Below are 23659 nucleotides of genomic sequence, written 5' to 3' on the forward strand. Positions count from 1 at the left end.
GGGTTCTTCTAAGAGCCTCAAAGTTCTTCGAAGAACCTTTGGGTTCTTGGCACTGAAAATTCCCCCCAAAAGTTTCTTCCAAGAACCCGAGGTGGGGTTCATCGAGGAACCTCCTTAGTTGATGGGGGTTCTTGCAGGAACCTAACTGCCCAATTGAAACATTTTGATTTGAAAGAACAGCAGGTTGCAGGCACTTAACTGAAAAATGTTAAGATCTCCTCAATTTTAGGTTTGTCCCTTGAATGATCTAAATTGATATTGTTTCATGATAATACCATCGATCTTTTCATATTTGTGCCAATCTTTCTAAAACAGAAAATGGACACATTTCAATGTATACCAATCAACAAAGAGGTAAGAGTATGTTGAAGGCTATATGTATTGCAAGCAGATGACTGAACTGCTCACTTTTGTGTCTGTGTCTGCAGGTATACAGACAAGGAGGCATACAAAGATACAGTTGAAGTCGGAAATTTACATACACCTTAGCCAAATACATTTAAACTCGGTTTTCACAATTCCTGACATTTAATCCTTGTAAAAATGCCCTGTTTTAGGTCAGTTAGATCACTTTATTTTAAGAATGTGAAATGTCAGAATAATAGAAAGAATGATTTATTTCAGCTTTTATTTCTTTCATCACATTCCCAGTGGGTCAGAAGTTTACATACTCTCAATTAGTATTTGGTAGCATTGCCTTAAATTGTTTAACTTGGGTCAAATGTTTCGGGTAGCCTTCCAAAAGCTTCCCACAATAACTTGGGTGAATTTTGGCCCATTCCTCCTGACAGAGCTGGTGTAACTGAGTCAGATTTGTAGGTCTACAAATTTTTTCTGAGGCCTTGGCTGATTTCTTTTGATATTCCCATGATGTCAAGCAAAGAGGCGCACTGAGTTTGAAGGTAGGCTTTGAAATACATCCACAGTTACACCTCCAATGATGTCAATTATCCTAACAGAAGCTTCTAAAGCCATGACATCATTTTCTGGAATTTTCCAAGCTGTTTAAAGGCACAGTCAACTTAATGTATGTAAACTTCTGACCCACTGGAATTGTGATACAGTGAATTATAAGTGAAATAATCTGTCTGTAAACAATTGTTGGAAAAATGACTTGTGTCATGCACAAAGTAGATGTCCTAACCGACTTGCCAAAACTAGTTTGTTAACAAGAAATTTGTGGAGTGGTTGAAAAAATTTGTTTTAATGACTCCAACCTAAGTGTATGTGAACTTCCGACTTCAACTGTATGTCAATTGCTATTGGTATGTTATGCAGATCACATTTACCATCCTCCTCCCTTACCTCTTCAATGAATATCCCATAGGCCTCTACATTATGGACAAGGTATGTGTATGAAAACCATTATCAAAACAGTTTTTTTCATTCACATTCACCACAAAAATCAAGGTATGAATAGTATTGTGTGCATATTTTGTTAATCATCTGTATAATTAAAAAAAAAATGGATTCACAGACTTCGCCCTCCCAACACCTCTGATGAATATAACAGGAAACCTGTTCGATCACCATGCACTGCAAAATCATTATGGCTATGGATACGGAGAATATCAACACATTAATGTCAACATGCCAGAGGATATACCCATTGGATTTAGCGCTCTGCTCAGAGTTTACCTCATATTTAGATTTTTTTATTCTGCTATGCCACTAAAATCCTAATAAACACTGAGAACTAAAATATTAGGGTTATTGTTATTAATAGGGGAGGGGGGTAGTTAAAAACGTAACCCAGAAAGGTTATTCAAAAGGTTCTTCGAGGATCCATTAAAAGGGGTTCTTTGGAGAACTTACAGGGGTTCCCCCACAGTTTCAATTTGAAGAATCCCTAAACGATACTCCAGGAACCTTTTCTTTTTAGTGTATGGGACTCCCAATCACGGCCGGATGTGATACAGTCTGGATTCGAACCAGGGACTGTAGTGACGCCTCTTGCACTGAAATGCAGTGCCTTAGATCACTGCGTCACTCAGGAGCTATGCACTCAGGAGCTATTCAGTGCATGTCTATGGTGCTGTGTGTGTGCGCCAGTGCGAGTGGGCCGTTGCCCGAGGAGAGAGAACGTGGCATTTCAGCAGCATGTATAAAATAATGACAGACAGACTAACTACATCACCAATTCGAAACATAATTTGTAGCAGTTAGCTCGCTCGTTAACTATAGCTAACTACGCATTCATTTCGTTGTTGCCTTTCCACCGGCACTGTAAAGTCGAAATAAATCTGCACCCGTTGGAAAGATGCGATTCCCCTCTATTAAACAGTAGCCATGTAATTGCGACATTTGAACTCTTATTTATTTAATGAAGGAATAATTGCAATGTTGAAAAAACCATGCCTGCACACCCAGGAGGTCTCCAGGTGGAGGGTTGACAACCTGTGACTAAACGTGCAGTTCTATGTGGGGGGCTAAATGCCTTGATCAAGGGCACAACGGCAGAAGGTGGTAGGTCTACGTGGGATCAGACACAGCAGCTTTCCAGTGTCAATAAGGCTTACGTTTCAAGTAGGCAATAAAAAATAGTAATGAAAATGTGGTTAAAAGTAATGGAAAATGTTTACAAACCGTTAACAGTGAATAATCAGAAGTCTCTATAGCATAATGTCACTTGTGAATTCGGTGAACATAGTCTAATGGACCGACTTGGAGAACAGGTCCTGCACTTCTTCCATCCCAAGTCAACCACTGGGGGGATATGACGTGTACCACTGTTTTAGGAAGTGAGTAAGAGTAATGCTGCGTTCAAGTGATACTCGTTTATCCTGTTAGCAAGTCAGACATTTTCGAGATTCCTATTTCCGACTAATACATGAACGCGGCATTACACTTTCAGGCTACAGAACTGAAAAACAGCAATTGTAACAGTTGTTGTTATAGTATAGAGCAATATAGGAGTACCTATTCATCACTTCACTTTCACGGACAGGTTTGTTCAGTGGTGAGACTCGTTTTAATAACAATTCATGTTCATAACACTGGCAAAACATGTATGCTATTATCAATGTATTCAGCGTTCAGTGTGAACGTGCAGCTGTTACTTTGTTACACTTTAGAATTGCAGGCTTGAGGCACACACACCACTTTAACGTTTACCAAATGTTACATTGTTGTTAGATACATTGTTGTTACATTGTAGATACTGTACACTGAAATCGCCAACGCGTCAAACGTTCGCGTAGCCCTTTAAACTGAACAACATAATAGGCGACCGGCTGAAGCAGGCAATATGTCAGGTTTATAAAAAGTATGTATTCGTTTAAATATCTTGATCATAACTGCAAACTAACAAAAACACTATTAGGCATCAAACGTATTCACAACAAGGAAACTACATAATCCGTGAATCACAAAGCGGGTTTGTTGACACCGACAGCTGGTGGTGGTGCTACTCTCTTTGTCCACGTCCACCATGGTGCACTCAACTAGCCTACTTACAGATAAATACTGCAATTGCGGACAAAACTATATCAAATAAATGAATTGTGCATTTATGTATCAAATTCAGATCTAAATGCAGCCTGTCAGTATGACATCCTGAAGACCCTATCCTCTAAATATACATATTAAATCATATTCATAGAAAATATGGGAAATAGACCTCTTAAGCTATTGGCTGAACTGGACATTTTTTGTTTGTTTCAAGAGAAACTAAATTTCGGAGGAAGCAAGGATAAGAAAGTAATATTGAGGAAGTGGAAAGACCATTGATTTCTATCCTATGTTCTGTAAACAGGTGCAGTAGGCTTACACTAAAAACCAAGCTCTGTTGAACCTATTTTCCCACTAGATGAGTTTGTCTTATCACGTTTCTTTCTCCTTCAAGCCTATCTATTCAGTGTTGACCAACATTGATTAGCCACACCTTCACCATGTTGCACTGGCCAGAGAGCCACCAGGTGGCTATGGTGTCAGTCCTGCTGTGCTGGTTGACCCTGTGCTGGTGCAGCCCTGACCCCAGGCTCAGAGAGTATCTGATGCAGCAGGAGGCCTCCCGGCAGACAGGGGGCAGACTGCTGCTGACAGAGGCAGAGCTGCAGCTCAGTGCACAGCTGCACAAACTGAAGGAGCAGGAGATGAAGAGCTCGGACTTCCCTCCTGCCTTGCACTTCTTCAAGGCAAAGCCACTCATCCAGCGCAGCCTCATCTACAGTCTACTGCAGAGGATGCCCAAAGGTACACCGGATCCCAAATGGACCTGTACCCCTGTCCCCTTTGCATTTGTGATAAACTGAGAGGATACTTGTAAGCAAATATGGCACATATGTAATGTACTTCATTGTAAGCCACACAGCAGTGGAGGCTACTGAGGGGATAATGACTCATAATAATGGCCGGAACGGAGCAAATGTAATGGCATCAAACACCTGGAAACCATGTGTTTGATGTATTTGATACGATTCCGCTCCAGTCATTACCACAAGCCCGTTCTGCCCAATAAAGGTGCCACCAACCTCCTGTGTCACACAGGTTACGATGATCTCCTCCTCTGATCTGTTTTAGGAGCAGCACTTCATGTCCATGACTTCTCCATGGTGGGAGTGGAGTGGCTGGTAAGGAATGTGACGTACCGACCACATTGCTACATGTGCATTACAGAGGACCAGTCAGTTCGGTTACTCTTCTCCTCTGGTCAGCCCAAACCAAAACCTAAGTGCTCTTCTTGGATGCTGCTGGAGACCCTGAGGGCCAAAACAGGCAATACCACTGACCTTGACAATAGGTAGGAAGTAGGAACATATGTCATTATAATACAGTGCATTCGGAAAGTATTCAGACCCCTTGACTTTTTCAACATTTTGTTAGGTTACAGCCTTATTCAGTCTACACACAATACCCCATAATGACAAAGCAAAAACAAGTTACTTTTTGTTGTTGCTAATTTATACAAATAAAATATGACATTTTCAATTACAGCCTTCATCAATTTACACACAATACCCCATAATGACAAAGCAAAAACAGGTTACTTTTTGTTGGTGTTGCTAATTTATACAAATATAATAAATATGACATTTGCATAATTATTCAGACCCTTTACTCAGTACTTTGTTAAAGCACCTTTGGCAGCGATTACAGCCTCGAGTCTTCTTGGGGATGACACTACAAGCTTGGCACACCTGTACTTGGAGAGTTTCTCCCATTCTTCTCTGCAGATCCTCTCAAGCTCTGTCAGGTTGGATGGGGAGCGTTGCTGCACAGCTATTTTCAGGTCTCCAAAGATGTTAGATCGAGTTCAAGTCCGGGCTCTGTCCACTCAAGGACATTCAGAGACTTGTCCTGAAGCCACTCCTGCTTTGTCTTGGCTGTGTGCTTAGGGTTGTTGTCCTGTTGGAAGGTGAACCCCAGTCTGAAGTCCTGTTTTCTTCAAGGATCTCTCTGTACTTTGCTCCGTTCATCTTTCCCTCGATTCTGACAAGTCTCCAAGTCCCTGCCGCTGAAAAACATCCCCACAGCATGATGCTGCCACCACCATGCTTCACCACAGGTAGGTGCCAGGTTTTCTCCAGACGTGGCACTTTACATTCAGGCCAAATAGTTTAATATTGGTTTCATCAGACCAGAGAATCTTGTTTCTCATGGTCTAAGAATCTTTAGGTGCCTTTTGGCAAACTCCAAGCGGGCTGTCATGTGCCTTTTACTGAGGAGTGGCTTCCGTCTGGCCACTGTACCATAAAGGCCTGATTGGTGGAGTGCTGCAGAGATGGTTGTCCTTCTGGAAGGTTCTCCCATCTCCACAGAGCAACTCTAGAGCTGTTAGAGTGACCATCTGGTTCTTGGTTACCTCCCTGACCATGGCCCTTCTACCCCGATTACTCAGTTTGGCCGGGCGGCCAGCTCTAGGAAGAGTCTTGGTGGTTCCAGACTTCTCCCATTTAAGAATGATGGAGGCCACTGTTTTCTTGGGGCCTTCAATGCAGCAGAAATGTACCCTTCCCAAGATCTGTGCCTTGATACAATCCCTTTTCGGCATTCTACGGACAATTCCTTCGACCTCATGACTTGGTTTTCACTCTGACATGCACTGTCAACTGTGGGACCTTATATAGACAGTTGTGTGCCTTTTCAAATCATGTCAAACCAATTGAATTTACCACAGGTGGACTCCAATCAAGTTGTAGAAACATCTCAAGGATGATCAATGGAAACAGGATGCACCTGAGTTAAATTTCGAGTCTCATTGCAAAGGGTCTGAATACTTATGTAAATAAGGTATTTCTGTTTTCTATTATTAATAATTTGTGCAAAAAAGGAGGATTTTTTTATATTTTTTATCCATTTTAGAATAAGGCTGTAGTAACAAAATGTGGAAAAAGTGAAGGGGTCTGAATACTTTCTGAAGGCAATGTATGTCAAATGACATGTGTATGTCAATAAATGTCATTATATATTATGTCATTTATATGTCATGGTCATACATCACACAAGTATCTCCCTGGGGGAATAAAGACAAAATTAGATGTTCTATTTGACTCATCTCTTTCAAATTGTATGCACTCTCCAACAACCTGGTTGTTTAATCTGTGCAGCCTCATACGCAACCTCACACTCTTCACTGAGGACCCAGAGGCTGCCTATCCCAGCCAAGATGTCGTTTGGAAAAGGTTTGAGCAGGCGTTCACTTCGGCTTGGGGACTAGTCACCTACGCTCCTGTGTTCAAGGACTATTACTATGAGGGCCTGAGGCAGTTCTACATGGATAGTATCATGTATCTGGAGCTGAGGGCTTTGCTTCCAGAGGTAAACAACACATACAGATACATGTTTATTGTTCCAACCGTGTTATGAGTTCAGTTGTGTGATTAAGTTGTTAAGATGATTCCATACACAATAGTTTGAATTGACCAGTCATTTTCAAGGTGTAACCAGGATGTATTGTCTATACATAAGAGGTTGTATAATTCTTACATGTTTGTTACTGATACACAGACATACGAGCTGGATGGGAGCACACATGACAGTGCCTGGGGCCTCAAGACCTATCAGGACGTGACCAGGCAGTTTGTGTCAGAGCACCCAGACTTCCTGGGAGCTCGTGTCATCTTCACTGTGCACAGGTGACTATGCAGGAGATGCACATGATCAGTGCAAAGATGGAATTAGAATCATGGGCCCTCTAACAGTTGTACAAGGATTAGTTTATTTAAAAACTATACAGAGTTAAAGTAAGAATGAGAAGAACAAAACACGTCATATTAATGTTGAGATTGAATGTACTTTGGGAATCTGTTTGTCTAAGGCGGCTGAATGCGTCAATGGCATGGAAGGCAGTGGAGGAGGCTATGAACCTACAGAAAGCCTTTCCAGAGATAATGGCTGGATTTGACCTAGTAGGTAGATCCTTAGTCACAAGACTCCTTAAAACTGTTTCTCTCAGGAAATTACCTAAAGTTGATATGGACTTGATTTATTTATTACTAGATAGGTTTATTAAAAAATAGGTATAGGCTGTGCAGGGTGATGTTGACATGTCTGATGTTCTCATCCGGTACTAGGTGGGTCGGGAAGATAGTGGAAGACCCCTCTGGTACTTCAAGGAGGCCTTGTCTCTACCAGGCGAGAGAGGAGTCAACCTTCCATTCTTCTTCCACGCAGGAGAGACTGGTGAGCACATGAACCCTTCCACCTTATCTGGAGTGTTCATATTTAGTCTATACTCATGGAATGGGCCTATGATTTCTTAATCTGGCTCTGGTTAGGGGCCCGGATAGCACTAACTCTGATGGAATAAGACTTTATAGCCAATACTCCCTATTTTGTGTTGTTGAGAATGAAGCTTGTACAGTATAGATAAGTGTTTACTACAATCTACATTGATTGACTGTCATTTGCAGATGAAGAGGGCACTGATGTGGATGGGAACCTACTGGATGCTTTACTGTTCAACACGTCTCGCATCGGCCATGGCTTTGCCCTGCTGCGCCACCCCGTGGCCAAGGCCCTCTCTAGGAAGAAAGGGGTGGCTGTAGAGGTGTGCCCCATCTCCAACCAGGTAGGGCATTATCACTGTCACCACACTCACATGTTGATGAACGATTAAGACGGCTGCCCATCCACAGATCGAGGTAAAGGGTACATTGTATCTGCATCTTCATTGAAACTCTTCATTTTGGGGCTCCTGAGTGGCGCAGCGGTCTAAGGTACTGCATCTTAGTGCTAGAGGCGTCACTACAGATCCTGGCTCGATCACAACCGGCAGTGATTGGGAGTCCCATAGGGCGGCGCACAATTGGCCCAGCGTCGTCCTGGTTGGGGTAGGCCTTCATTGTAAACAAGAATTTGTTCTTAACTGACTTGCAGAGTTAAAGGTAAAATATAATAATTTACATTTTTTCTCCAGGTACTGAAACTGGTCTCAGACCTGCGGAATCACCCAGCTGCTGTTCTGATGTCAGAGGGCCATCCCCTGGTGATCAGTTCAGACGACCCTGCCATGTTTGGAGCTTCTGGCCTCTCCCATGATTTTTACGAGGCATTTGTGGGTTTAGGTGGAATGAACTCTCACATAGGAACTCTCAAGGAACTGGCCATGAACTCCATCAGGTGAGGCCAAGCTAGCAGGTCCAGGCACCGTACAATATTGGTGGAATAACCTGGACTAGTTTAGCTACTTGCAACCGTTTATGGCATTGTATGGTAGGGTAAGGATTCTGACTTTCAATTTTATGTTCCAGGTACAGCTCTCTGTCGCCACAGCTGAAGGAGAAAGCATTGGATTTGTGGCAGAGAAAATGGGACAAGTTTGTCTCAGAGAACTCACAATAGAGTCCTGTTGGGGCAGAGGAGTGGTCATTCGGACGCTGACAGTGGGATCACCTCAGTCTGTGAGCCTGTTGCTTGTGCCCCATAGGAAGGGAATGAGATTTGGCATGCTGGTACCAAATGGACACACAATTGGAAATGTTGTTCAAAATTCAGACAAGGGATGTAGGTGTTATTGAAACATAATTTTTGGTCTTTTTCTTTGCCTAAGAAGCTGTAGACATTTTGGCAAATTAGGGTTGAGAAGGAAAAAGAGAACAAGTTCATATCGCCCTCACGTGGATAGGGTGTGTATAACACTCCTGTAAGAAATCAAATCAGGAGACCACACTGCTGTCAACTCCTACAAAATGGAGGCCCCTGACAGAAGTTGAGTTCACTAGTCAAGGAGTCATGAAGGAAGCTGTTTTTTCACACAAAGGCATTTGATCATTATTATTTCAGTTGCAGAGAATTGTATTTGCACTGTAATTGTGAATTCAATGGTAATAGAGCACTGAGAAAAGGCTTACACTGAATGAACTGACCAGCTAGTCTGATTTCTTTAATAGCATTTTATGCTGGTAATGTGCATTTGTTTTGTACAGATTTAATTCATTATACAGATACTCTTATTTTAACAAGGGACACGTTATGACAAATGCATGCAGAACAGTAGGCAATGCCTTATTCATAGACACACTTTTCTATGAAGACTTCTGATTGTATTTTTTTTGTTGTGAAATAGTTTTGAATTAAGGGAAGGAAAACAGAATTGTTCATTTTTCCTTTGTTACAAATCATTTATCTAAATTATCACTTTTTAATACAAGAAACATTTCTCTATAATAGTCTAATAATGCATGGCAGAGTAAGGCATCCTTTATCGACTGCTGGTGTTGAACTGGGAGAAGTAACTGTCATCTGGGATGTTAGTGTACACCTTCTCCAAATACTTTTTCCTGAAGAGAAGAATGCATTGGTCTATAACTGATATCAAGAACAAAACTGTAGGCATTTGATATGTCGTCTATGCAGTGCTATGGGCAGGTCAACAAGCTCTAGGGCTGGATTCAATCCGGATCACGGTAAATATTGCATATGTCTGCTCAATCGCAAATTACCTTTACATTTTAACGCTGAATGAAGTCTCTGTGGACTAGGGAACATTGTCTTTGAAATTTCAATCGAACGATAACGCGGATCTTCCGCAAAACGAATTGAATTGAGCTCCTAGTTGATAATTTGTGTGTCCATTAACTGTGCTAATCTTGTTGATCAGTTTCTTCTGCACAATTTAATTATTTCTGAGCACAGAAGTGTTAAAGAAAATATTTTCAAAAAAATGTGTGACAAACAATGATGCTGTACGGTAATGAAGTGAAAAGTATACAGCTGCGTCCATGTGTCTGAACCTTAACATATGGAAAGTGTCTTACTGTTCATGATGGGCCTCAGCCAGCTGTGCGTTGGTGTTATCCTGGGTGCGACGGAGCTGCTTGTTGATGCGGGCCTGCTGTCTCTCCATTAGTAGGGCGGTTCGAGCCGAGGCCACACGGAACCGGTCCTGCTGGAGCTCCTCCTGCTGCTGCTCAGCCTGAATTCTCTGCACAACCAAACATGAAGAGAAGGTTAACACTATTTGTGGGTGTTGCGATCTACGCTCGCTTTTTGTCCTCTTTCAGAAGATGGAGCGTGCAACATACTGCAATGAAAACATCTCTGCTCAAAGTAAACAATGTAGATGTACCCTCTTCTCATCTATCTGTTGCTGCTGGCAGTTGATGATGTGCCGCAGCTGCTCGTCTGTGAGGCCCTTGTAGCTGTCGGGCCTGAGGCGGGGCAGACCTGGCACACTGATGCCTTGCTCATGGCTCTCACGCAGCAGCTCCCCCTGCAGCTGGTTCAGGATGTCTGTCCTGTTGTCCTCCTCCTGCTGCTGCCACTCCTTCCACCGCTTCTCTGCATTCTCTGCTGCCTGGGAACAGACAGACAAAATATGACACAGTTGACATGTTGACAGAATTACATTCTGTTCTCCCATATACAAATCACAGGAATCACACCACGCATGGTTAGATTCAGTGCCAGATAGTACTATCAATCCTAATGACTTACCTTTGCCAGTTTGACAACCACAACTGGTTAAGCACCAGGTAAAGTATAATGACTCACCTTTGTCAGATTGAAATTCTTTGTAGCGAGGGCTACGGTTCTCCTCCTCTCCTCCTCAATTCTTTGGAGCTGGAGAGCTTTGTTGTCCAGGTCCACTCTGTCCTGGTCATACTGCTGCTCTGCAAGGGTGAGGCAGGGACAGATATTGTTTTGAGAGGAGGCAGTGAGTGTATCAGTGTCTAGCATCAGGACAGGTTGTGTTGGGTTGTAGCCTACCTTCCTGTCTCTGCTGGTGTCGCGCTGTGGCCAGCTCATGCTGCTGCTGGACGGACCACTCTCTGAGCTGCTCCTGCTGCTTCTTCAGCCTCCCCTGGCTGTCTGGGTCCTCACCCACCAGCCCCGGCAGCATCTGGATCCCCTCCTGACCTCTAATTTTGTCTGGGTTGCTCAAGTCATACTCTCGCCGACTCCACCGCGGCTGGAAGTTCAATCGGAAGTCCTCTATGCCTCCTTGCAGCAGACGCTCATCCTTAAGTTGGCATTGATCAAGTAGACAAGCGGCCTTGTCGTTGCGCACTGCATCTGCAGCTAGAGGGCATGCATTCCAGCGACATATGACACTAGCTAACAGATTGGATCAATAAAACCTTAGTTGCATTGAAGCTTACTGTATGTATGGAAGCTTATATAGAGCTGTCAGGACTCCCATTCTGTATTTTATTGCACTTACCATATGCTTTAAGTGACTCTGCCTCTGCCTGTTCTTTTTTCTTTCTTTCTTTCACTTGGGAATCAAGAGCCTCTTTATCTATCTGTGAGGAACAGAAAAGTGTGACAAACATGTCTTCACAACTGAATTAACATGAGTGTTGTGATGTCACAGCCGGTTACAGTTGCAACACAGATTATCCATTATATTGACCAGACCAGATACTTAAGTGGTCGCTATAACAATGAAAATAAGTCTTCAAAAATGGAAGGCAGTCAGGTGGTGCCATTCTAGCCAATGAGAGGGCAGATACGTGTGTGAACAACGGGAACAACTCTGATATAGAGCAGTGTTGCCAACTTAGTGACTTTGTCGCTATATTTAGCGAGTATTCACACCCCTCTAGCGACACATTTTCAAAAAAGCAACTAGCGACAAATCTAGCGTTATTGGTGACTCTGACGTGAAAGCACGTATTGTTCTTACTCTTCTCAACGAGTAGCGGGTGGGGCCCAAAGCACTCACAGGCAGCCCAGTCCTCACAAAGCAGTCCCTCCCAGCTGCAGTCAGAGCAGGAGATGTTCACCCCTCCGCGTCCAGATTGCAAATGAATCGCGCATGCGGGAAGCCGCCGCTGGCTGATCCCACCCTGGCTTACATTCAGGGCGGGATGTAAATGTAAAAAAACAAACTAAAAAACAAACTAAAAATACTAAGTAACTCTGTCAGAGTGTCTCTTTTGGGTCACTTTTGCCGGTCCCAAGCCTGGATAAAGGAGGGTTGGAATTGTGACATCATAGGCGGAAATCCCAGGGGGGACGGGGGGGACACGACCCCCCCATCCTGGGAAAAATATGATTTGTCCCCCCCAATCTATCACTGTAACCATAACTATGTAATTTCAAATAATATTAATAATACGCAATGAAAGCAGTTGTGCTGAATTATGACACTTAATAGGCCTTTTTAGTTTCAAAAGAATTGCGACACCCGCCCTTTGCTCACAATGGTTTGATCCACTGCCAGTTCTTTAGCTGGCAGGTAATAGAGGTTCGTATCTACTGTCCGAAAGGCACATGTATGATGACGTGAGGTTAATCCGATCATCGCGCCCTAGCATATTTTAAATATTTCTCTGTTAGGCAGTCACACACTGCTGAATTGCAGAGCTAGCGCGAAACTAAAGCAAACATTAACTAGCAAGCTAGCTAGTACCTATTCATTAATGTGGCGTCGTCAAAGATGGGATCTTTGCTATCGTCAGTTTACTCCAGATCAGCATGCAGCTGTAGTGCTTCAAAGTCCGTGTGATAAGGTTAGCGATAAACTGAAGTCCAAACTGAACAGAACTACACTCTATACATTGTCTTAAATATATTTAATGGTCTCGTTGCAAAAGCTAAATTGTCGCTAGTGAACTTTAAATTTATTTTATTTCACTTTTTTTTTTTTTGATTATAGCAAACACCACAGAAACGGAATTGGTGCTCGCTAGCTTTACAAATTACAGCTATTGTTGGAAGCCAGCCAATTGAAACAACTATATTAAAATAAGAAAAGGTTGTGGATATGTTGTGTAAATGTGTGTGTGTGCAGCTAGACGGCCAGCCAGCCAGCAGGTAGATAATGGCAGAAAATGTAAAAAGACGGACATCAGAGTATTTTCAGTACACCAAAACGCAAAGTAAGAACTCTAGTAGCCTAATATCTCAAAGACGAGTTGATAAAATGTTCATAAGAAAGAAGTGAAATGCTAATGGATGTTTCACAATGATGTCATTAGGCAGAGCAGGCAACAGATTGACACAGACAGCAGAGCTGGGGACAGATGGCGGGACAACTGGCAGAGACAGGGAGTCTCAGGTAAGTTTGTTGAGTCTTTGTTTGGCAACATTATGAAAGGTTCTCAATTTTTTAAACTTGTAAAATAGGGACATAATTGGAAAATGCCATGGATACCCGCTCTCACTTAAACTGATGACTAAACTAAGATTTGTTTATGGCAATGGTATTGCTGTTGTGATTAATTGTGTAGTTTTGGGTACCGGTGTAGTTAGAGTACGGCAAACATTATTTCTTTTCTAGGAGACAGACTGAGTCAGTGAGGGTGGTGAAAGGAAAGAGCCAGGGAGAGAGACTTCAGAGAACAATGTCACAGCACGGCAGGACCAGGTGTCACCTTGTTGCCAGAAGCACCAGTATAGGGGACAGTGGCACAGCATTGTCCAGTTACCTCAGTGATGGCACAAAACCATATCAGCCACACCCACAATTTTTGAACCGCAAACTCTTGCCAACAGAGTGTTGACGTTTCAAGAGGCCCCAAAGCACAGAATGAATTCTGAACATCATGGCCAATACAACATTCGAGGCATTGCAGCTGAGATTAGGTCTCTTCCGATTGTACAATTTTCATTAATTGTTGATGGTACTCAGATGTTCTGGTGCTGAACAGGAGAGTGTCTTTTTGCATTATGTTGACCATGACCTTGTCCCTCACGAGGAGTTTATTGGGCTATACGGGTGTCGGAGACAACAGGCGAGGCATTGCGAAAGTGGCAACTGAAGTGTTGTTGAGGCTCAATTTGCCCATGTTGGCTTACGTGGGTAGAGTTACGATGGTGCCTCAACATGGCAGGAAAATACACAGGTGCACAGGCATTGTGAGGAAGGCAGCAGCCATTAGCCTCTATGTCCATTGTGGAGCACACTGTGTAAATCTGATTACACAGGCTGGCTGCTCAGCCTCCCCACTGATCGGGATTCCTTTCTTGGGTCCATCAGTTAGGTGTCCTCTAATGGCCAGTCAGGAAAGATTACGAGGGCATGTTTGAATCAATTGCCACGTCCAAAGAAACACATCTGCCCACCCGGAAACCCCTATGTCCAACAAGGTGGACTGTGCGGAATACTGCTATTAGAGCTGTGCTAGGGCAGTATGAGCGGGTACTAAGCAGCCTAGAGGAGAGTAGTTTTTAGTACATGACAGTACACTTACAAATTATTTATTTCATGTTATTTTATTTAAAATTGCATACTTTGTGCGACATACTTGTCCATAGCTGCTGTTTGAAGAGTTGAGACACTGACTGAAGGATATTTTGTTTGATTTATTTGGTTTTTTCATTGAAGTAGTTATTTTGCTTTTAGAACTGTACTTATTTTAAGCTTTTTGTTCTTGTAAAGATATTGTAGTAGACTCAGGCCAGTGGCACATTTAATGACTATATAAATGTATCAGAAAAAGTCAAATTAAAAGGTCAATTCAATACGGAGACTAACTTTGTGATGGTTCTCAATGGAGATTATTTTAGATGAGATCACACCATGTTCATTGTATTTATGAAAACTACACCCATACAGTGTACAGTACCATTGCTACCTACTGGCCTTTCTTGATATTGCTAGTTGTAAGTACGAATACCTGCATACATACTGGACTGGTAAGGAGCACTGCTATAACTATTATTAGTAGTAGTATTATAATGATTTAAACATTTGAACAAGTTGGTTAAACCCTTCAGTTAACTACTGTACCTATCAATTATTCAGTTGTAGGAATTATGGTTCCTCAATATACATTTAACATATTACAACGTAGGCTATGTGTTACAGCACTACTTTTGGTGTCCCCCTCAGGAATTGCTCTTGAGAAAATGTAATGTAATTGTCCCCTCCAAGGTTGATATCAGATTTTCGCCCCTGTGTGACATAAAAAAAAACTCACTTTCTCTCCCACTACGTTATTCCTCTCTCCTACAGAGTCCATCACAATTACATGCACATGGCCAATTATGCAAATTGTGATGACGTCATTTAGCGACTTCTAGGACAGCCAACTTTCCTTACTGAGGAGTTGGCAACACTGATAGTTCTCAAAGTTGCCGGGATGTCACGTGTCCTACGTATCAGTACACTCGTAAAAACCTACAGTAGATCAAATAAGCCTCACGTAGCAAATAAGCCATTACATTTTTTGTTGACCAAATTCGACATTCATATGACCATACAAAAACTCATAGCTTGGTGAGCGAAAAAACTAAACGCCAATCGCTGGAAAAGACAGAAACTTACCCCAATCGTTCTAACTTTAGCATTGAAAATCCTATCTTGACGTTGCATCTCTCGATTACGCCTCCTCTCCAAACTAGCCGTAGCAATGCGGTCCGAAAGTAATTCAGCATTGTACATTTTCCAATCTTCCCTTAGTCTCGCTGTGGTGAGAATCAAATGACCAGGGCTAGAATGCCCTCTGCAAACATATCCGTTGCTAAGCTACCCGACATTCGGATACCTATGCTGCTGTTCACAACCAAGTGGGAGTGGTAATTACCAGCTGAATGCATTCAAGTGCATTGAACTCGTTGAAAAAATCCGATTGGCTAATGGCCAACAAGCTGTGTCTGTCAACCATGAACTAAACGTGCAGCTATCATGTTTGGGAACAAATTATAGTAAACAAAATATTAACACAGCTTTTTATAAAGAATGTTTTGTTTAACTGCCGAACATGCTGTTAGAGGTAATTTCCTAAGAAGGTGAGGTCAGCATGTGGGCGAAGTCGGAGCTCAGGGACGATAGACTAGTTTCCCACTAGTAATTACCAGTTAGAGGGGCGTTCAAGTGGATGTTTCACAGGCTAGTTGCTCACAGGTTAATTGCTCATGGAAGTCGCTCTGGATATAAGCGTCTGCTAAAGGGACTAAAATGTATATGGTAAATACCATCTTCCCTCTTGGTTATGAACATAGCATTTTATATATATATATCCCTCTTCTGTCTCAGCATGCATGGATCAGTCTTGCAGACAGACATTTTGACTACAACAATATTTTTTTTACAACTCATTTTATTTATGGAAATCCAAATCAAGGACAGAAAGGCACATTTCCCTTTCAACAAAATTAAGTAAGCACTGTTATATCAATGCATAGGCAAATGCCACATTTAGGTTAGTAGTCCAAAGTGACCCATAGAACAGAATAGCAAACATTAAAAAAAATACATAAAATGTGTTTTAGTCTAGAGGAAAACATGAATTTCCTTTATGCTGGTCCATTAGAAGGGCTTGATGATGTTTTGGATTTCCCATTTCTGGCCAGTGCATTTCTGGACCACAAGTTTCTGTTTTTGTATTTCTAAACATCTTTTTGTTTGTCTGTTCTTGAGTTCCTTGCCCTGGAAAAATATACATATTTTAATGCTTTTAAACAGTGGACCGCTTTGGCAAAAAGGAAATAATTTAGGGGTGCATACAGTATAGGAAAGAACTGCCTATATACATATTAGGTGTATTGAGTTCAGTGTCAACTGTGATATGCACCTGCGTGAAGTCCCAGTGAATGCCCATGCCCTTCTGCACAGCCTCGTTACAGTCGTACAGATCAGGAAAAGTGTCTTCCCCACTGTCAGCCAAACACCTGTTGTCATTGTACTTGTGGGACTTTAGGCCACCAATGTATAGCTCCCCATTACTGCGGTAGTATGTGTGCTGAACGATCAAACAAATAAAGATAGGGCATTAGATTTGTCCTTGAATACAGAGCAAAGTTAATTAACTGCAACAGTAAGAGACAGTATTGTAAGGAGTTACCTGTGGGCCATAGTTGAAGCAGTCGAAGGCTATGGGTGTATGACCAGGAAAAAGTCCTTGATCTATACATATGTTTGCATCCAAGTTCTTCATCTACAAGTAAGAGGGTCAAATATTAAGCAAGGGATGACATACTTTATCAAACATGTGGATAAATAGACAGGCATTCAAACCTTCAATTCAGAAACTAAAGTTTAAAACCACACACAAAAGTACTGTAAAAAACATACCCCTCCATAGGCCAGTATATTGTCCCATGTGTCCAACTGAGGATAAACGTTGTCCAGGTACCACTTGAAGGGCTTACATTTCAGCTTTTCTCTGAGCTTCTTTCTCTCTGACACATCCCCGATATCTATTCCATGATCCTATTGTTGAGAGTGTGATTATGGATTATTTGTTGTATCCCGCAAAACTCTTGTATTATCAACATATCAAATGATGTAATAAATCAAAAGCTTGCAAAACTTCCAATGGTTTTATGAGTCTCATGAAGGTAGAATTCATGGGTTCAAAAAATATATGGGTACGTTATCATAAGCTCATACCTTAATTGGAATGTTCCAGGCAATATTGACATTATGTTTGTACTCATCCATCCAGATCTCTGCTGCCCTCAGTGCATTCCTCTTCATGGACATGCTCAGGTCAGGTGCGTAAGGCTTGTGGTTCCTCTCAATGTGGGCAATCTTAGAACAAGGCACTACCTCTATGCTTCCTCCACACAGCCACACCTGAAGCATTTACATTATTTGTGGAGGACATTGCCAATTATACTATTTAATGACCACAGAAAACAATGTTATCAAAAATATCAGATGTTCACAGAATCTGGTAAAAAAAAAAAAAGAATGGTGCATAATATTGTTGCTTCTCACCCGCACACCTAGCTCGACATTTTCCCCTCCATACACTTTCATTCCACCATCTAGGGCACCGATTTCACCAAGGAATTTCCTGTCCACCACCATGATTCCCATGACAGAGGGACTCCTGATGACAGAGGCAAAGCGTTAAAATAAACACTATACTCGCTGTCACACCCCCAGAACAACAAAGATGTGGGTTTGACAGTATGAGTGATTCCATTTGCCTGCTCAACTTACTTTCCTGGCAGTGACGTGTCGTTGAGATGGTACCACTCCGGCCTGAAGGACTCATACATACACCATAGAGCCCAGTCAAAAGCATGGGCCGCTGGGACGTAATGGACAACATCCAGGTCATAGTAATTCACCCTGTCAAACACAGGGGAGACCACCACTGTCCGGTCTGCCTTGATACGAGTCAACAGAGGCTCCGCCCTGCAAGCACAGACAGCAGAGTCATGGAAAACAACACACTGGCCCTGTTCCTATAGTTAAAGACTTGGCTGAACTGTTCAAGGTGAGGGACAAGTTACACAGATATTTAACTTGATGTGCGATATGGCAACTACTGGCACAGTAGTTATTTCAGAGACACTGTACATTCCTAAATACTCTTACCACTCCTTGTGGACCTCAATGTGAGCGTCTAGAATGGCAACCACATCCGCAGTAGCAGCTCTCCACCCAGAGATGCGAGCTTGAGTTAAACCCAGTGATTCAACATGTCTCACTCTGACCATGCGAAACAAAGGATTCTGCGCCTCAATGGATTTGATATAGACATCCAGGTCCCCCTTCAGATCATCTGATTGGGTAAAAATAAAAATAAATTTAAAAAAGGGTAGGAAATTAATATTATCATACAAAAGCTGTCAGTATAGTTTGGGGAGACGTACCATTGGAGCTGTGGTCATCCACCAGAATGATTTCTCTCAGCAGGTGTTCAGGGGTTCGGTTGATGATGCTGCAGATTGCCCTCTTAATGACAGACAGAGCCTCGTCCAGGTAGATCAATACCACAGCAATACTAGGAAGGTCCTTGGGGTATTTCTTCTGCAAACATCTGTTGAAGGAAACTAAACATCAGTTACACTCCTCTCATAGGTATATTAAAAAGGGATACATCAGGATTTTGGCAATGAAACCCTTGATCTACTTCCCCAGAGTCAGATGAACTCATGGACACCATTTATGTTTCTGCATCCAGTAATCATTACGTGCATGAAAGAAGGAATGTAACAGACGAGTGAGGGAGAAACCTTTAAAGAGTGAGGGGAAAAAACGGCGTCAGAGAATCGTTACTTTACTTGGATTCACGTGTCTCTGGTAGCTCTCGGTTGAGAGGTAGACGATCGCTGAGGAAAACATTGTAGCCATATTTCTCAAACAAAGCCTGTGCCTCCTCCTGATCCTCATCCGATAGATTCTCTCCCCAGCCCTGAAACAATGGAGATTGCTGGGGCTTGAGCTTCTGTTCATCTTGTCCTCTCTGAGATTTGACCGGAGCTGCCACAACTTTCTGGTCTTTAAATCTCCCTCTCTCATCCATAAGCATTTTCTGAATGGCATCCTGCTTTTGTTCAAAGTTTTTGAACAAATCGTCTGAGATAAATAAAATAAAGTGTCGGTGGTTTTATCCCAATTTAACACAGAAATAGCTCTTACATTTGAATTGTGAAAAATAAAAGTTGTCAGAATATCTTCTTCATTCACATATTTAATCTGCCAGTGCTTAACAGATAATAGCATAGTCTTCCAATCAATGCATATTAAAAGCAGTCACACGTATAAGTGAAATAGACATGTAAATTAATAACAAAGTCTGCGACACTTTAATAACTCATGAATATGTATTCATAAATAATTGAACAAATAAGTATGTCATTATTTATATAAAACGTTTTGTGGTATATTTTGCCCTATGAGTTCGGTCAGTAGAATTTTATTCAAAATGTTTCACAACTGTAATAGCCGCCAAAGGTTTACAGCCGTGTTAAGTATTAACTCTGGGGTGTAAAGACTTACGCAAGCAACACATATTTTTTGAACATTTTCTATAATTTTGAAAATGCAGAGTAGGTTGTGTAGATCTTTAGGGGGGGGGGGAATTAATATAATCCCTTTAGATTTCATTTTAAAGCAGCAAAATGTGAAGACTGTGCAAGGCGTACTTAGACTTTCACTATAACGACTGGAACTCTGACCAGACATCCTCATAGGCCTACCTATGGTATTTGTAAATATTCGTGCTCATAGGCGACGTTGTTGCCGGTGATGTCTGGTGAGGACCTGCTTACAACAGGCCTACAAGTCCTCAATCCAGCCTCTCTCAGCCTATTGCGGACAGTCTGAGCACTGATGGAGGGATTGTGCATTCCTGATGTAACTCGGGCAGTTGTTGTTGCCATCCTGTACCTGTCCCGCAGGTGTGAGTTTCAGATGTACGGATCCTGTGCAGGTGTTGTTACACGTGGTCGGTAACTGCGAGGACTATCAGCTGTCTGTCCTGTCTCACAGTAGGACATTGCAATTTATTGCCCTGGCCACATCTGCAGTCCTCATGCCTCCTTGCAGCATGCCTAAGGCACATTCACGCAGATGAGCAGGGACCCTGGGCATCTTTCTTTTGGTGTTTTTCCAGAGTCAGTAGAAAGGCATCTTTAGTGTCCTAAATTTTCATAACTGGGACCTTAATTGCCTACGTCTGTAAGATGTTAGTGTTTTAAGACCGTTCCACAGGTGCATGTTCATTAATTGTTTATGGTTCATTGAACAAGCATGGGAAACAGTGTTTAAACCCTTTACAATGAAGATCTGTTTAGTTATTTGGATTTTTACGAATTATCTTTGAAAGACAGGGTCCTGAAAAAGGGATATTTCTTTTTTTGCTGAGTTTATAAGCCCATTGGTCTCTCTCAGGACCGCAATTGGCAATTACAACCAATAAGCTGGTTCTATGACGTAAAAGTCAATTTCCACATCCATTGTTACATTAGCAAATTCTAGTTAATCAGACAGTCATTACATTTCATCACCATTCATAAATAGACTCCAAAGCCTGGCGTGCAGGCCACGTATCTTATTTCTATGCGCACTCCTATTACGCACAACCAGAATGACAGACCTATGACACAACGCGGGAAATATGAACAAAGGAAAACATTAATTGAATGAAATAAATAGCACTTCCATCTCGTGAATGTTACCATGAATCTGTGCACCGGAACAACGATTCACTCTTGAGTAGAGACAACGGTAAATGACCGCATGTTTTGTGGAACAGAAAGCCGACGGAAATACCTTTCAAAACAAACATTTCTTCGACACTTGATTAGGCGTAGGCACAGTAAATTATGATACTTGTAAAACAGCAATATATACATTTTGTAGAAGCATTTACTACCTATAGCCTTTGGGGAAACAAATAAACAATGCGTTTTCGTGACGAGAGTTTCCTAACTATTATTTAATAAAGAGCAAGCGACACAAGAAACAGATTTAGGGTGCGTTCGTAAATTCACTCTGGCCATCTACTCCAATTTTAGAGCACGCTCGTCAGTGCCAGAGCGCAGAATAACTGATGCATTTACAAACCCACCCCGTCTCAATGTGGAACTAAAGAATTTAGCGCACAAAACGTGTAAGCCTATGCGTCCGCACAGCAGTGTTCTAGAATATAAGTAAAGACATGTCATGTGTTCCCTATAAAGTGTAACCAAATGTTGTTACAAAAAAAAAAAACGTACATGTAGCCTATGATTTTCCTATGAGTTTATACGTTATCCAAAAGGCACATCATGAATTGAATCAACATTCAAGAAAGTTGATTTACTCACAGACTTTGTTGATGTTGCTTTCCAAGTCAGAAAATCTTCTATCAATGTCAATAGTTTGAGCCTCAGTAGGCCTCTCATCTGTCTTTTTGTCGGTTTCATTCCTCAAAATCAATGATATATAGCTGAGGAATAAAATACATCCTAAAACTAATAGACGCTTCACCCACATAGACCTCATATATATTATTTGCATGATTCCGTTTTTAATGGCATAGTCAAGTGTCAAAGCAACAGAACCGGTGTGATGATAACTCGAGACGTTGGTATTATTAAGACAATACAAGCATTTAATTCAAAGAGCGCTCCGTAAGCCACGCCCCAGTGGGCAGAGCTAGGCATGTTGCACTGGACACGTTTTAATTCTGCAGAGTCTAAGACGTTGGGAGTGGAGCTGACATATTTATTTATCTATTTGATTTGGAATTTTAGGACCCCTTCAGGTATATACATATATATAGATAAAATATTGATTTTGGCGCATAGAAACACAAAAAGGACAGTAAAAAAATGTATCATAAGAAACAAGGTTTTGAAGCGTCTGTCCTAAATCTAAGAGATATATATTTCCTGAGTTTTTATATATAATTTAAAAAAACATATATATATATTAGTTATGCTAATATAGTTGAGACCAGTATATTGCAGTTAATTTCGTATTTGACTAAATAAGTCAAATATATTTTGAGTAGTAAATTGGGAATCAACTTGTCCCAGACAGTTCGCAACAGAACATACTATTTATTGGGATCATCTGGTTGAGCTTGTTGACAAAACAGACCATGTTATGCCTTTTCACACTGAGATTTAATTGTCAAAGTTCTGCGGTGAGTCTGTGTAAACTATGCGATTATATTGGAGACAGGTTTACATCAGTGAATGCCATCTATTAATTTACTGTTATAGTATGTCTAAGTAACAGCCATATAGCAGCCAGGGAAACTTTATGTTCTCACTTTATAATAGAATATTCAGATTTTTCTGCCTGACTGTGGCGCACTTTACCTTAATTGTTAGGATTTTCTTGTGATCACAACAAAACTACTTATTTTGCTCAAATAGAGATAGAATAAACGTGTGTTTTATTTGAAGAGATGGGCCTGGTTGTGAATAGAACATTTTTCTGCCTGAGTGTGGCGCTGTTTACCGCAATTTTCTGTATTACTTTGACCAGAACAAAACGATTTATTTTACTCAACTAGAGATTTAAATAAATTGTGTTTCTTTGAAAAGATGGGCCTGGCTGACATGAAAAATACATTAAGATGTCCCTGAACCAATCATAGATGTCTATATACGTTTGGATGTCAAAGTACAGCACAGCAAAGCACACTACAGTAGAGTGCAGTACATTAGTGTGCTCTACTGTGTACTGTACTGAACTAAACTATACTTTCTTTACTGTACTCTACTGTGCTGTCCAAACGTGTGAACCCAACTGTTGTTTGTGACTGTGCCTACTATGATTTCCCATTGTAGCCAATTAAATTGCAGAAATTCCATTACCGAATTTTCGGAAATGCCGTTAACGATTTGCTAACGGAATTGAGTTTTAATCACTTAATAATTCATGAACAAATTTGAGATCAGTAAAAACACTAACTAATTGATTGGTATACCTTTACTTGTTACTTCTTGCTACTTAAAAACATTTTTTTTTAATGTATTTCTAATACCTTTAAGACTTTTCTGGTACATGTTTTCTAAGACCTATTTTCCATCTGCTTGACCAGAAATCAAAGCCTTTGCTTATTCCAAATTTTGGGGATGGAACATTTTT

The 23659-nt window shown here is 41.5% G+C and overlaps 3 protein-coding genes across 4 annotated transcripts; 1 reads left to right on the forward strand and 2 right to left on the reverse strand.

Moving 5' to 3' along the window:
* The first annotated feature begins 2779 nt into the window (after positions 1-2779).
* On the forward strand, positions 2780-10152 carry LOC111962621 (adenosine deaminase 2-A). The gene is made up of 10 exons (XM_023985839.2): positions 2780-2959; positions 3845-4194; positions 4522-4741; positions 6549-6759; positions 6949-7076; positions 7259-7349; positions 7515-7623; positions 7854-8011; positions 8360-8562; positions 8694-10152. Exons 2-10 carry the CDS (start codon positions 3891-3893, stop codon positions 8782-8784), a joined length of 1515 nt encoding a protein of 504 aa, XP_023841607.1. The 5' UTR covers positions 2780-2959; positions 3845-3890; the 3' UTR covers positions 8785-10152.
* Positions 9300-15970, reverse strand: ribc2 (RIB43A domain with coiled-coils 2). Of its 2 annotated transcripts, none has more exons than XM_023985841.2 (7): positions 15659-15970; positions 11606-11687; positions 11152-11499; positions 10936-11054; positions 10511-10738; positions 10200-10366; positions 9300-9722 (listed from the first exon to the last, which is right to left on the reverse strand). In XM_023985841.2, exons 1-7 carry the CDS (start codon positions 15773-15775, stop codon positions 9644-9646), a joined length of 1140 nt encoding a protein of 379 aa, XP_023841609.1. In that variant the 5' UTR covers positions 15776-15970; the 3' UTR covers positions 9300-9643. The 2 variants fall into 2 exon arrangements, with proteins under 2 accessions (XP_023841609.1, XP_023841610.1); XM_023985842.2 differs by having other exon boundaries at positions 11152-11463; positions 15659-15962.
* Positions 15971-16396: 426 nt separating this feature from the next.
* LOC111962620 (probable polypeptide N-acetylgalactosaminyltransferase 8) lies at positions 16397-22153 on the reverse strand. Its single transcript, XM_023985838.2, has 11 exons — positions 21883-22153; positions 19354-19648; positions 18943-19109; positions 18665-18851; positions 18284-18481; positions 18056-18170; positions 17726-17911; positions 17408-17545; positions 17178-17270; positions 16908-17075; positions 16397-16762 (listed from the first exon to the last, which is right to left on the reverse strand). Exons 1-11 carry the CDS (start codon positions 22073-22075, stop codon positions 16643-16645), a joined length of 1860 nt encoding a protein of 619 aa, XP_023841606.2. The 5' UTR covers positions 22076-22153; the 3' UTR covers positions 16397-16642.
* Between the last annotated feature and the right edge of the window lie 1506 nt (positions 22154-23659).

Source organism: Salvelinus sp. IW2-2015, linkage group LG4q.1:29 (assembly GCF_002910315.2).
Source record: "Salvelinus sp. IW2-2015 linkage group LG4q.1:29, ASM291031v2, whole genome shotgun sequence".
Taxonomy (NCBI): domain Eukaryota; kingdom Metazoa; phylum Chordata; class Actinopteri; order Salmoniformes; family Salmonidae; genus Salvelinus; species Salvelinus sp. IW2-2015.